At 44.2% G+C, this 13496-nt stretch overlaps 1 protein-coding gene across 1 annotated transcript in view; it reads right to left on the bottom strand.

Moving 5' to 3' along the window:
• EPAS1 (endothelial PAS domain protein 1) overlaps window positions 1-13496 on the bottom strand; it is a 45094-nt gene that overhangs the window by 1717 nt on the left and 29881 nt on the right. The window contains exons 7-14 of the mRNA XM_026046241.1: window positions 10594-10700; window positions 6064-6211; window positions 5124-5332; window positions 4603-4790; window positions 3738-3848; window positions 1463-1947; window positions 237-360; window positions 26-143 (exon numbers count right to left, since the gene is read on the bottom strand). Coding sequence (XP_025902026.1) covers window positions 26-143; window positions 237-360; window positions 1463-1947; window positions 3738-3848; window positions 4603-4790; window positions 5124-5332; window positions 6064-6211; window positions 10594-10700 — 1490 coding nt within the window. The remainder of the gene's footprint in view (window positions 1-25; window positions 144-236; window positions 361-1462; window positions 1948-3737; window positions 3849-4602; window positions 4791-5123; window positions 5333-6063; window positions 6212-10593; window positions 10701-13496) is intronic.

Genomic DNA, 13496 nt, shown 5'->3' with positions numbered 1-13496 from the left:
GCGAAAACAATTTAGTTTGTCTTACCAGTAAGAACACTTGTGCTGAGTGACTTCTTCTCTGTAACCAAGGAACAATTTTCACCTTTGAGAAACTTCATTCTCTTCCACATCAGCTGAGATGGGTTAATGACAGATGGGTCGCCCTAGGATTTGAAGAACAGCAAAGTGAAAAAAGACATTCATGATCTTCATGTGCCCAAGATCTGGAAGGAAGGGAAAGCTTTGCTTACAGTTACCCCACTCAGCTGTTGCAAYGCTTGCTCTTCATAATCCAGTTGTCGCTTCAGTTTCAAACTGTTGGTCAGAGCAATTCTCGCTGGGTTTATGTCTATACGTTGTTGCCCAAAAGCATCCAGTGGCCTGTTAAGAAAMGTTCTGTGGGTGAGTGAACGGGCAAGCAGATCTAAACCACCCAGTTCAGATACAAATTCTGCTTTCATTTAAGGTGTCTTTGGCATGTAACAGTAGATACAACTCAAGCATTTCATCAACTATTCTGTTTTGTTTTTGTCAGTTATTTTGCAAGCCTTGGAGACTTMTGGCTTTTCAGATCAAAGACTAATAAAAGTCTGGTATAAATTGCCTCTAGAAATCTTCAGACAGACATAAAAACTGCTGTGGAATAGAGGGCAGGAATTTGAGAGCCATGCCTGTCCTCTTGTTTTGCATGCCAAGTCTGGACACACAAGTTGTTCAGGGACAAACCTTTTTACAAATGCAAATTTCTGCCAACAACTTAAAAAAAAAMCAATGGAGATTTCAGGTAAACCGCACAGCTCCATGCTTAAAAATGACCMGTGCTATTTTGTGCCCTTCCTGACTGTTTCAGTGTGAGCAACACTTAAGCCCCACATTCTGCAGGCAGCCCAAGAGCTGTTTGAAAAGGGTAAGACACTTGTAGGGCTGTAGCCTTTGAGCTACAATTTCATCCAATGCTGTTCACATGTGCAAGAAAGTGATCAAAAGAAAGATGGCTGCAGGAAAAAGCAACTCTAAATCTTAGTTAAATAGCACCTGCATGAAGCAACAATAAAGGTAGTTGTCCTATTCACTCTTCCTCCCTCCCGCTCTCCTGGTGTGTGTTGAGCAAAAAATACATACAAGATAAGGTAAGCAGCGGTCTCAGCATCAGAGATGGAAGGAAAAAYCCACAGGTTTTTCAGAACTTTTCTAAACTGCATAAAGTAAAGATGATTTTGCAAACTTTGTATAGTAATTACCTGGCTACCAGGAAACCCACTCATGCCTCCTTACAGGTGATGAGAAGTTAACAGCCCAACTCCTCTCACTAGCTGGACTGTCACAGGGACAGTACCACACGGATTGCCCCAGAAGTGCAGCCTGAGCTACCATTACTCCTTATGTCCAGCAAAACAACTTATTCCGTCTCACAGATAAGAACAACTTTCCAACACTCTGACCAAAAAAAACCCCAAATCCTAAAGCACACAGAAACACTTACCTTTTTTTATATAGGAGCATGTTGGGGGAATGTAGTGGCGGCCCTGAGGAGGAACTTGATAAGCATCCTGAGTATTTATCCATGAGTCTCCATTTAGTAGGAACATATTCTATCGGGGGATCAGGTGGCCACTGCGTGTTTGGTCTTCCTCCCATTGAAGACAGGGGAGTGCTGGCTTGGTCATGGTATGGTGGCAGCGATGACCTACTCATGTTGTTGAAGAACACAGATGATAGGGACCCATGACCTGGGTTAATGTTCTTATTTGATAGCTGTGGGCAATACTTGTCTGGGAGGTACTGGTTCTGTGAAGCAGAAGCAAGAGGCTGGAAGATGGTACTCATGCTACTGAGACTCTGCTGGGTATTTTGTGCACTTTCAGGAAGAGGACGTTCTTCTTGGCAGATTGGGCTGAGCTGGAAATCTTCTCCATCCATAGGAATGTAAGGCGCCAAGGTTTCAAGGTCCAGTTCATTGAAATCAGTCTGCACAAAAATAAATGAAGTCCATAAAGAAAGGTTGATAATAAGTTTATGACAGTTAGTGTCACATGAAATACTAGTAGAGGTGAGCCTGAAGAATCAGCACATGCTAAATTTACTGAAATGAAACGTCTCTGCTCCTAAATTTACTTAAATGAAACCGGTCTGCTCCTATTTAAAGACATACCTTACTTCTGTGAATAGCATGTATATTTATCATAAAATCAGTAAAGGACAAATAGAGGAAAAACCCTGCTAGGCTCCCAGATGAGCAGTGCGTGCTAGGGCAGCTTCATGCAGCCTGTCACATGAGTGGGACGTGAACTAGTCTCTGTATTTCACTGAGCTTTCAATAGCTTGTCTGCCAAGACTCTACAACCTGTGGCATATAGATTAACCTCAGGCTTTATCTTGGTAATAGAAAACAAAGCTTTCTGCCTGTCTAGCTACATGAAAATGTACATCTAAAATGTAAAAAGGTTTCTAGAGGTGCAGTGGGAGATATACTAATGTATCTGCGTCTTATTATTATCTTGTCCCTATTATTATTCTTACTATTTTTTTTTCAGAGATAAATAGGGAAATTAATGTTAGCCCAGCAGACAGTTCACGAGAGGGGCATTACTTTAACACTCATTCCCCGGCCCCCAAAACTACCTGCTAATTTAATGTGACACACCTAAGCAAGCAGAGGCTGAACTTGACAGAATTCACATTTGCAGGTGTCAGGCTTTCGCACTGATTTTGATCTGGGTCCATATTTCCCCCTCACCCCACCTCTGACCCTGCTTTTTACTGTTTTTGTTTGCTTGTGTTTGTTTTGGTGAGGCTATGTCCAAACTTATACTGAAAATATACTGAAATATCTTCCAGACATGGACTGCAGTCTACTTTCCTGAAGTCCATTAAGACCCTCCATGAAGAAAGGTTAATAATAATTATCACAGTATCCTACTAAGTATCCTACTAAGCTTGCAAGGCACACTGGCAAACGGAGGCACTGCCTTTGGACTCCAGACTTCCTCCCCAGACTTTSCACAGGACTAGTGGAAGGAAATGGGTGTCTAAGGTCTGAGCTGCCATCCCCTCAATGCCTGTTTCCTCTCTCTTGATGGCTTAAAAAATATAAAMACTTAACAAAGGCACTTCAATTGAGTACCTAAAGTTACGTTTGCTGAATCGGGCCTACGTGTTTTATCCAGGAGCTCACTTGATGTACTGTTGCAACAGTGGATGATAAAGAGAGTTRATAATAGAGAGAATGTCTATGCTTATATCCCAATTACCGTGCAAGAAGATGGTGACTGCAGGATGTCACTTTATGTGCAAGAAATTTCTCTGTCTGACCCACACAGGAACAAATCCTCCAAAAGATAAGTCAAGAACAGTATGTCCAAAGTTACAGTTTTCATTTTGCAGTTACAGGAGACATGGCCACAAGAGGCATTTCCTTTCTCATTTTGATTTTTTTGTAGGACTTTATTTATATTTTGCTCTAGAAAGGATGTTTACTAGCTAAATTAAAAAAATGTTGCTTATATTCCTTCTCTAGCTCTAGAAGCTTCCACACGCTGAAGGCTGTTGACTTGTTTTTTCTTAGAGGTTTCACCAGTGACACCCAGGCCCAGAAATGTAGACCTAAGCTTTTAGAAGCCTTTTTGTTTGTTTGTTTTTTGTTACTGAAAAGTCTCAAAGTCCTAAAGTGCAAATGCAGCTTGCATGTTACGCCACTGTACCTGTACATACAAGATGCATCTCTACTACCTGCTAGGATGAGTTTGTTAGTTCCTTACCTGGGAGCTGCACTGATTCTTTGATTCTGTGTCCATGGCAAAGAGTTTTTCAATCACCTCAATCTTGAGATCTTCATCCACAGAGCTGTAGTAATCCTCCGGGCTGCTTGGCTACACAGAAATAAAAATCTTTTAGAAGCAGCAAGACAACCACTTATGACTTAGTATTGTATAATTTATATTGTGTTCTTCGGTAAGAGATCTTTGCAATGTAAAACAGACAGCAGGACTGTGTCTATAGGATCCTATAGGCTAACTGTTAAAGGCAGGAGCGGCTTTTGCTACTAGTCATTGTCATAATTACTGCGGCATAGCTGGGGGAAAGCAAGGATTGCAGTGCAAAGGCAGGGATATAGCTCCCATGGGATGATTTTGCTGTTGGTGTTTAGCTATATGCAGTGCAGTAGGGATACAGGTGCCCTGGCCCTCTGCATAAGCACTGAGACAAGATCGCTAACACGGAAACATCATCCGTGTAGGATGTAGGGAGGAAGGGGACAAGCTCTTCTCAGTGGTGGCCAGGGACRGGACAAGGGGCAATGGGTGTAAGCTGAAACCCAGGCAGTTCCATCTCCACGTGAGGAGAAACTTCTTCACTGTGAGGGTGCCAGAGCCCTGGCACAGGCTGCCCAGGGAGGCTGTGGAGTCTCCTTSTCTGGAGATCTCCCAAACCCGCCTGGATGCCGCCCTGTGCCCCGTGCTCTGGGTGTCCCTGCTGGAGCAGGGGGTTGGACTAGCTGATCTCTAGAGGTCCCTTCCAACCCCAGCCAGTCTGTGATTCTGTGAGATTATTCTGCGACCCGCCCACACTGATGAGAGCTACCTACAAGCTGCCAGTTCGAACGCTGTAGAAAGCTCTCCTCACCGTGGAACAGCTACTGTTGCTGCTTGCACTTGGCGTGCTGCTGCCAGGGGCCATCTGCGGCCTCGTGAAAGCCGGTATGGGCAGCGCGTCGCCCTGCGCAGCGCGGCTCTGCCCCTCCACCGGCCACGGCTTGCTTGGCGTCAGGGCCACGCTCGTGAAGGCAGGGCTCTCCTCAAACTTCTGCGTCCCTGGATGGAGGTTTAACAATATTAATAGATGCTTTTAGCTTGGTGATCTCGTGCTGTGCTATGATATAATTGCAGCTATTCATTAAAAATAAACTCTGCTCCTAGTTGCCAGGACAGTGAGTTGGCACAGACTCAGTGCACGCTGTTTAGTCAGCAAGAAAGCCAGATTCTGCTCTCATTCACAGAAATTTTCCATTGGTGAGAGCGTGTGGGCTTCTATGGCCACTACTGCTGATTTATACACACAGCAAACAGACCTGGCCCATTAGGTTGCTAAAGGTAGGCTCCTCTGCGGTTCTTTGTCTCACAAAATGTATTTATAGAAGTACCAACCAAAATCCAGGGAAATAATGGCATCGCCGGGTGTTGGTGCCAGCTGAGCAAGTTCTTCTGGTTCTTCCTTTAGTTTAGTAAACAAGAAGTCGCTCTTCTCGGCCACGGGGATCCCGTTCTCATAGGTGGTGCTCATCGTCATCAGGTGAGGTTTAAAGAGAGACTCCGTTTGGTCCATAGAGAACACAACATCATTCTTCTCAATTTCACTAACAAGAAAATAGGTTTTAGGCATTTTGCACTCTAAAAAAAAAGAGATGTGGATAACATAGGTAATAAACTCTTTAAAGATCAGGCCTTTAAAAAYGTTTTGGCCTCTCTCACTCGCATGCCAGACTCCTGACAGGCCAGGCACGGGTCCAGCGTTGCTGAGCACCACAATCTCAAATGACGCAGAGAATGTGGTCAGGATTTCTGTGGGAATACTCGGGGCTTTGTTGTTCTGGGTTTTAAAGGGATGTAGCTGAGGCTATGGTGACCCAGACTATTGCTCAATTAAATATTTCCTATTTTGGCCTCCTCTGTGCCCAAAAATACTTGAGCTTTGCCAAGCGGACTACCCTGCAGTGCTGATCTTTGAGGGGGAAGGCAGCTCRTCCTAGCAACGCAAGCTGCAACGACTACTTGATTTTATCTCTCCATCACAGCGTCAGGAAAACAAAAGGTATGATAGTATACAACAAAATCTTCAGCGCAGACTTCATCCTTTGTTCTAGCAGAGCACGGACTACAGAAGGAGCAAGGAAGCCTGCAGAGGACTCCAGCAGCTTGCACGGGAACGGGCACGCCGCACTTTCAACCAGTGCCTAACACCGGTAAACAGGACAGCACAAACACGACTAACCCGATGCCCGCCGAGCACCAGCACCCAGTGAACAGATCAACCCTCGGGAGATGCCTGCCGAGGGGCGCGCTGCGCCCCGCGGGGCGCCCGGCCTACCTGAGCACGTAGTTGACGCAGACGATGCACTGCGGCTGCAGGTTGCGCGTGTTGTAGATGACGGTGCCCTGCGTCTCCAGCCACACGTAGCCGCCGTGCTTGGCGAGCAGCCGGTACTGGCCCGTCACCACTTGGCCCTTGGCGCACACTGAGGAACAGGGGCAGGGAGACATGGATAATGGAGCAGCGCAGCGGAGCAAGGAAAGGCTCCCTTTAAACAGAACACGCGCGCGGGCAGGGACTGCACTGAAACGCTGGGCAGCCGTGCAGCGAGCCAGGGGAAAATCACTGGCACTGGGGGGGTTTTAGGATTCTTCCCCCAAACAAAGCTGCTGACTACAAGGTTCTCCAAAGCCCCGGTTCTACRTGTGCCTCAGTTTAGGTTCCCAAGATGATTTGTTGAAACAGAGAATTTAGTTGTGCAGACCAGTCAGGAGTTACCGTGTTTAGASGATATATAATCCCAGGAGCCAGATGATTTCAAAGGAAAAAAAACACAGAAAGTCTTAGAGCTTAAACCCTTGGCAGTCCTCTTTTTTTTGTGCTTTGGAGTTAAGAGATGGGGATATCAACACTACAAATAAAGTGAAGATGTTACTAGCACAATATGGGTCTTATGATGCTGAAGAAATAACATCAATCCTAAAAATGTAACGAAGTCACGAATGATAAATGGGACTTTTGCCTAGTAAAGAAAACAAGGATGCTGATTAAACTATATTGTTACTGTGGCTCTGTAATTGCTTGAAAATAGCAGGCTAGAAGAAGCCAGGACCCCTAAGAAAAACAGATAAATAATACAAATTTAACTCCAGGTATTTTTGAACTTGCCTGTGTAGCTCAAGAAATAAATTGACAATAAACTCCACATTTCATCTTGATGTTTGAAAGGGGACACTCCCCCAAAGATGTATTTTACAATATTTGAAGAGAAAGAGATATCAGTATGGAGTTTGGGACTTCTGGGATGCAAGGTTTTATGATGCTGTGCCTCCTCTTAGCCATTTCTTAAAAGCAATTAATATTGCTGTGCAATTTATAGTTGTCAATTGGGGAAAAATGTTATTGATAACAGTGATATGATTAGGGCTGAAGCATGCAAGCACTAATAACTAAACACCTAACATCTCAGAGGAATTGTGCTTGCAAGCAGAAGCAGTCACAGGGAGCGGGAACTGCCACAACTAACCCTTGAACACTTTGACAATCTTTCTTTTCAAGGAGCTTTTGTACACAAACATTGTATGTCACCAAATTAATCTGAAACAATGTAATTTGACTCARCAAGACTAGAACTTGATTCCTTGTTTAGAAAGATTCCCTATGAATGTGGCCAGTAACGGGGGCTATTCCATTTAATGAGCGTTTTTCCTACCTAGTCCACGTACAAATGTACAGTCCAGGCCTGTGAAAGGCAGCACCTGCTTTGCAGATGATTGTTCCTGTGCTTATCTTCCTACAAGTTTGCTGTTTTGTTTTCTTCCCGAGTATTTCATCATCCAGCATTTAATTTATTTAGACAAAGTAGAACATTACCTTTATTGATTAAATACTTCTGGTGGAACAAAATCAAAAGGCTTTCATTTCAAAGTGTTTCAGTGACTGGACTGTTCTGCTCTGCTTGTGAAACATAATTACCCTGCTTCCTAATCATCAGCTCATCAATAAGAGTCATAGTGTAGGCGCCTGTTACATTACAAAGAAGCTTTTTACTGCTTTAATCTTTTTTATTATTATTTTTCAAAGCATGTCATGTTCTGATATAATAAAGTACAGCAGAATCCCTCCTCGGAGCAATCTTGCAAATTACTAATGTATTTGTAAATGTGACTTTGTCACCACCTCTGCGTGCAAGTCTGGCTTCTGAACGAGCTTCTCCCTTTCTTTTGTAATACACATTACCTGCATCCTGATAGAACTGGGAACTGCCCAATGAAACATGTTCAAATTGTATATATTCCCTAGATATGGATGAGAAACAAGAGGAGGCAGGGGTGTCTTTAACTGGGCACAGAGTCTGCTTTCGAACTGCTGAGAAACCCTTGAAAAAATATGAATCATCTGGAAAGCTTGTCCAACTTCTGCTGTGTGCTTCCAAATGACACGGCCCACATGGTCACATCCAGCTCCCCACTCAAGGCAAAGGCAAAATTCCCAGTGGCTTTAATTGGAACAAGACCAGACCCTAAATGGAAGCAGTTACAGACTATTAAGTGCTGAATTGGAAAATGTAACTCTGCAGTCAATCTTTTATGCATAAAGATGAAGATTTTCATCTTGCTTGCATAACTTGTGAAAAAAACGGGTGTGCTAAATAGTGCCAAATAAATTCTAATCTTCCATTTGATGAGGACTAATCAAGTCCTTCATACTGTACATACAGCTATGCTTCCAGCCAAGAACACAAACCCCRTTATGGCTTTTTGAATGCCATGTTGTGATTTCATCTCAAGGAAAAATAATTGCAGTAGAGTAAAACTGCAATAAGCTTGACTTGCTAGTCAATAGGAGGGAAGGAGAGGGAATGAATTCTGCTGCTATCTAAAAGACTCATTCGAGGCTTCTCTCCTGCTCTCTCTTTTCTGTCTCCTCCCTCTCTTTCCTATGGGTCTTTACGACACAAGGGGGTTGGCAGTGTCAGAACTGATGGCTATGCTGTTGTATGAATGTATAGCCTATGCTTAATAAAAAAGGATTGTTTCACAAATAAAGTGTGGTGAATACGAGTTCCGTGCTTGCCTTTGTATCCTGGCTCGCGTTGCTTTGTATARGCTGTGGGATGGGTATTTCTCTGTATAAATGAGCATGGACTGGGAGAAGGAGCAACCTGCCTGGTTCCTGTGTGTGCTGGACATCCTCTCGGCAACGTGGCCTGCAGTGAGAAGCCAAGGGGCTCCTCGGCAGAGCTTGTGGCCTCCTTGCCTTGGTGTCACCAGGGCGCTGGCAGGAAGCCTCCCTGGCCTTGAGGCCAGAGGTCGTGTTTCTCTGYGGCAAAAATGGTCCCTGTGCTGGTGGTGGAGACTCATGGTCCTGCTACAGGCARGACCATTCATCTCCCACACTGATCCTCTCTTACTACATGCATCATGGAATCACCCATTATAGTCTGACCCTAAACATTTATTTTATTAAATATTTATTTATTGCACTTTGAGGAGCCAGGGGCAATTTTGTTGGTGTAACTGACCCCTTCAGACCTTTCCTTGACTACTTCAAGATCAGGGCTCACACCTAACAGCAGTGCTGGCGGGACATGGCCTGATGCAGGAGCCCCACATGGCATCAAATGTAACTTGTGCTCTACTTGAGCTCAACCTACTTGTCAAAGGGAGGAACATCATCCACCCCAGCCTGGTCGAGACTCTTTCTAGAGCCTGTCCCAGATTCCTGGCAGGGTCAAGGCTTGACTCAGTGGTCTTATCTAATCCATTGCCACCATGGAGCCTCTCTCCTGTTACCCAAGMAGCTGCCAATGCTCCTTGTCCATCCCCTCTAGCACCGTCCCATTCTTACACACRTAACTCAGCAGCCCCACGGCAGCCCCACTCGTTACTCATCGTGACTCCCCCAAACCCAACGTAGGACACGCACACCCCACCTAGGAATATCACTAGTTACTTTTATGCTGTTAGAAGCAAAAATAGATTTCCTAAGAAGCAATTTTAACAAACAGATTCCCAGACAACTTTCCATGAGTATGGTATATATTTTTTAACAGCTCTGGAAACAGCATGATTCATACCAACACTGTTCTACAGCATAAACTTTAATCACTGCCAAATATTCTTTCAAATAACATTTCAACTCTAAGCTGCGCTGTATCCTTGCCACTATAGCTAATACATATTCCCTTGGTGCTGTCAGGCAGTTATTTTTTGCTGCTACTTTTCTCTGAAAAGTACAGGAATACTTTTTCTAAGTATATTTGGAGGGACTAATTCCCTGCAGACACGATGTAAGTCGTGGTCTTTTTTGCTGAGGCACAGAGAGACCAAGATCACAGTTACTGTAAGGTGTGGTTTTGTTTTGTTTTTTTTTTCCCATTTGTACGTTAGTGCATCTATGCTGTCTCCAAACAAACAGACACCTCTAAGGACAGAAACTTAAGATGTGCCTCAAAATTATTTGATTGCAATGTTATGTGGGAGATAGGAAATGCAAATGTGTGGCCTGCTGAAGACAGGCAGCAGACAGACAAGCTAGCACAACCAAACTCATATTTTCCCAGTTTTACATTATCTGTGTGTTATCCCTCAGATAGACAGAGATTTCTTAAGAGTACCTGTCACTCAGAGGTAAAGTGTGGCAAAATCAAACCCCGTGGAAACATCAGCAGCAAGGTGCAGCCCGGCACACCCCGTAGCGCGTTAGCTGCTTGCAAGCGGTGAGTTCTGCCCCCAGAGAATATAAAAACCCACATAAACACCCGCCCCACGCACAAGGTGCACTGAGGTTTTCCACTGCGTATGGAGGAGCTGGGAAGCTGCCCTTTTAGCCCAAGCTGCGAARGAAAAGAAGAAGATGACTTACAGTTCTGGTGACTTTTGGTCATATTCTCCGAGTCCAAGGCATGGTAGAACTCATATGCTGAGCGGCCCAGTAGCTCCTCGGGATGATAACCGATCAGCTCTGTTATTCTTGGTTAAGAGAAAACCAAACAGTTAAAATTCATGTCACACTGGCCTTCCGTGTACACGTGACGAGCAGCTATTAGTTCCAGTGCTTAGACTCACACTACCAAAACTTCCAAACTTCCAAACACATGAGGAGCTCTYAAGGGTGTCTAATCATGTTCCAGAATGTTTCCATGTTCAGAAAAACTGCTTTTTACTGCTATTACTACTGAAAGTAAAATTCCTGGGGTAGTTATTATATATGTACTGCAGATTTTCCCAGGCTTATTGTACAGTAGCTCGTATAGGAAATCACAACTGGAAAACCATTGATTACAGAGTGATTTTCTCAAAATGACATTTCTCAAAATGCCTACTGCATACAGAAAGCCACACTAGCACCATTGGGAATAAAATGCATGCAAAGAATGGCGGGTGACAACATCAGATTTAAAAGTGTGTGTGTGTGTGTATATATATATATATAAATATGTTTATTTTACAAATAGATGAAACCATTCATTGACTACTTTGGGTATTGCATTTAATGAAATAAAAGTGCAAGATGAGAAATTACTATTGGTGGAAAAGAAAATCTGCTCTTCTACTTGAGTTTCTCAATTATATTAGAACTTTARCCCATGGATTATATTACTTGGGTGAGTAATCCCCAAAATAAGTAGGATTTTGCACAAAGAAAACCAAGAGCTCCAGAACTAGACTGTTTTCAGAGCTTTTATGAGTACTCAGGCCAGGATTTCTCACAAGTTCCTGAATAAATAAGAGCTCATCAAAATGTGTAGACTATTTTGTCTTAGTGAGGGGGTAGAGGAAAAGGGTTTGGGTTTCCTAAATTAAATCTGAAGTACTGTCACACACAACTTAGACAGGAAATATGGTTAGTAACAAAACACAATCCTCTATAARCTGTGAAAAGCAAAGATGCCATACCTGCTGGCAAAATAAGGAAACATCGCTGTTTTTCAAGCGAACCACAATGCTCTTGCATGCTGCTTTTTTCCCCGAGCTGCTCAAGTGCAATAATAACTTGCAAATTTGCAGAGAGCAGCAGCAAAACCGACTGCGAAGTGACTGCTAAGTCGCCGCGAGCGGTGAAGAGCCGGCACGTTTGGAAAGGGAGAGCCACGTCCCAGCACGTAGCCACCCGCTGCCAAGGCCGGTGCCATGCCCGGGGGCCCTGCCCTGCAGCCAGCCCCTTGGCAGGGGGTTACCTGCCACCCTAACTTTGGACTAGGATTATTTAGGATTATTTAGATTATTTAGGATTATTTGGACTAGGATTATTTAGAGCAGTCTCTGCCTGCATTTAGGACACCATCCTTGGCCGGGCCTGCGCCCTTGGAGGATGGTCTTGGCCCAACGCTCTAGCCAAAAGCTTGTCCTTACAAGACAGCCCTGTAAATACTGCGGAGCAAACAGCAGGAGGGCACGGCAGTCATCTCCTTGCTCACCCTCAAGCAGGGAAGACAAATAAGATGGAGCTACTTTGTATATGGGCTGGAAGCCAAGGTGTTGAGTCAGCTTTTCCCTGGCCTCCACAGAACCGTATAGCTCCTACCCGCAGGACACCTTGGTTGTGTCAGGCTGAGAATTACTCCCTGTCCTGATTTCCATGGAATGAGCCTGGCTTTGTAATGACTTAGTTAAGCAAATACCGTAGTTGATTTTAGTGGACTTCTCCATTGCTGGTCATCTATGTTCTGGATAACGAGTCCGACACACCAGGAGGGACAGACAGGCAACAACTCTTCCTTCCCCAAGGTCTGAGTATTTACAGCASTGACCCTCCAAATCACAAATAGCCATTTGCACATGTTCAAATAAGGAGGCTTAGGTCTTGCTATGAGTTAGACCAACAAAGGCCAAATTGCAAATTCTTGATAAAACTGGCCATTTTATCTCCTTTCACTGACAAATTTCTGAGCTTTTAAACTAAAAAGCTCCCAAGTCAAACACAGATCYTTTCTCCGAAACTACAACTGCTTTTCCTTTTTGATAAAGGCGTAAATTCTCACGACGAGTTGCTCAAAAGAACTGGAGCATCAGGAGAGAACACCAGGACAGAGGGAGTCTAAATAAAATCGAGGCTCCGGGAACGCAGTTGCTGCTTCCWTCCGTGCAGCCAGCTGGGACACGCTGATGGAACGGGCCAGAGGCCTTTGCCAGGACCAGTGTAAACACACAGCCTTCAGAAACAAATACTGCGGCCCTCTGGCTGGATAATGGCATCGAAGCACAAAACCACCAAAATGAGTCTGGAGTTCAGCAGGGAAAGTCCTAAAATTCAGGAAGTTGAGGATGAAATCTTAATCCAGCACTTGGAGGTCACACGTACGGAAGGGTTGGAAGGGGATAGAAGAAAAGAGAAACAGAAGTAACAGCAAAAGCAGCAGCATCAATGCAGATCCCAAACTCTAGCACTGTCCTAAATGGATGTCTGCAATGGAACTGAGATGGCAAGAAATAAAACGTGTGTTACAGCAAGTCTAGGGCCTCTTAACACTTAGCATATAGGAACTGCAAATCTRTGCCAAGTTTGTGATTCTAATCCAGAAATGTCCTTCTCACAACCATAAAACAACTCCTCCTGTTGTGCCCTGGCACGGAACTTGTGGTATAATCCTGCTGTGAGGATGTCAAATTACATTAGATCTAACGTAAGCTTGGATTAAAGTTGGCAAGCGATGGGTTSATGTCCCCATGCTACAAACAATTACCAAGTATAGAAAGCAAAGATAAAAATAAGAAATCAGAAAATGTGTCTCAATCTACACAATAATGAAAACCCATCCTTGGGAA

Source organism: Nothoprocta perdicaria, unplaced genomic scaffold (assembly GCF_003342845.1).
Source record: "Nothoprocta perdicaria isolate Ctin4 unplaced genomic scaffold, notPer1 scaffold_43, whole genome shotgun sequence".
Classification (NCBI taxonomy): domain Eukaryota; kingdom Metazoa; phylum Chordata; class Aves; order Tinamiformes; family Tinamidae; genus Nothoprocta; species Nothoprocta perdicaria.
The sequence above is the reverse complement of the archived record's forward strand: the minus strand, read 5'-3'. Positions and strand labels throughout refer to the sequence as shown.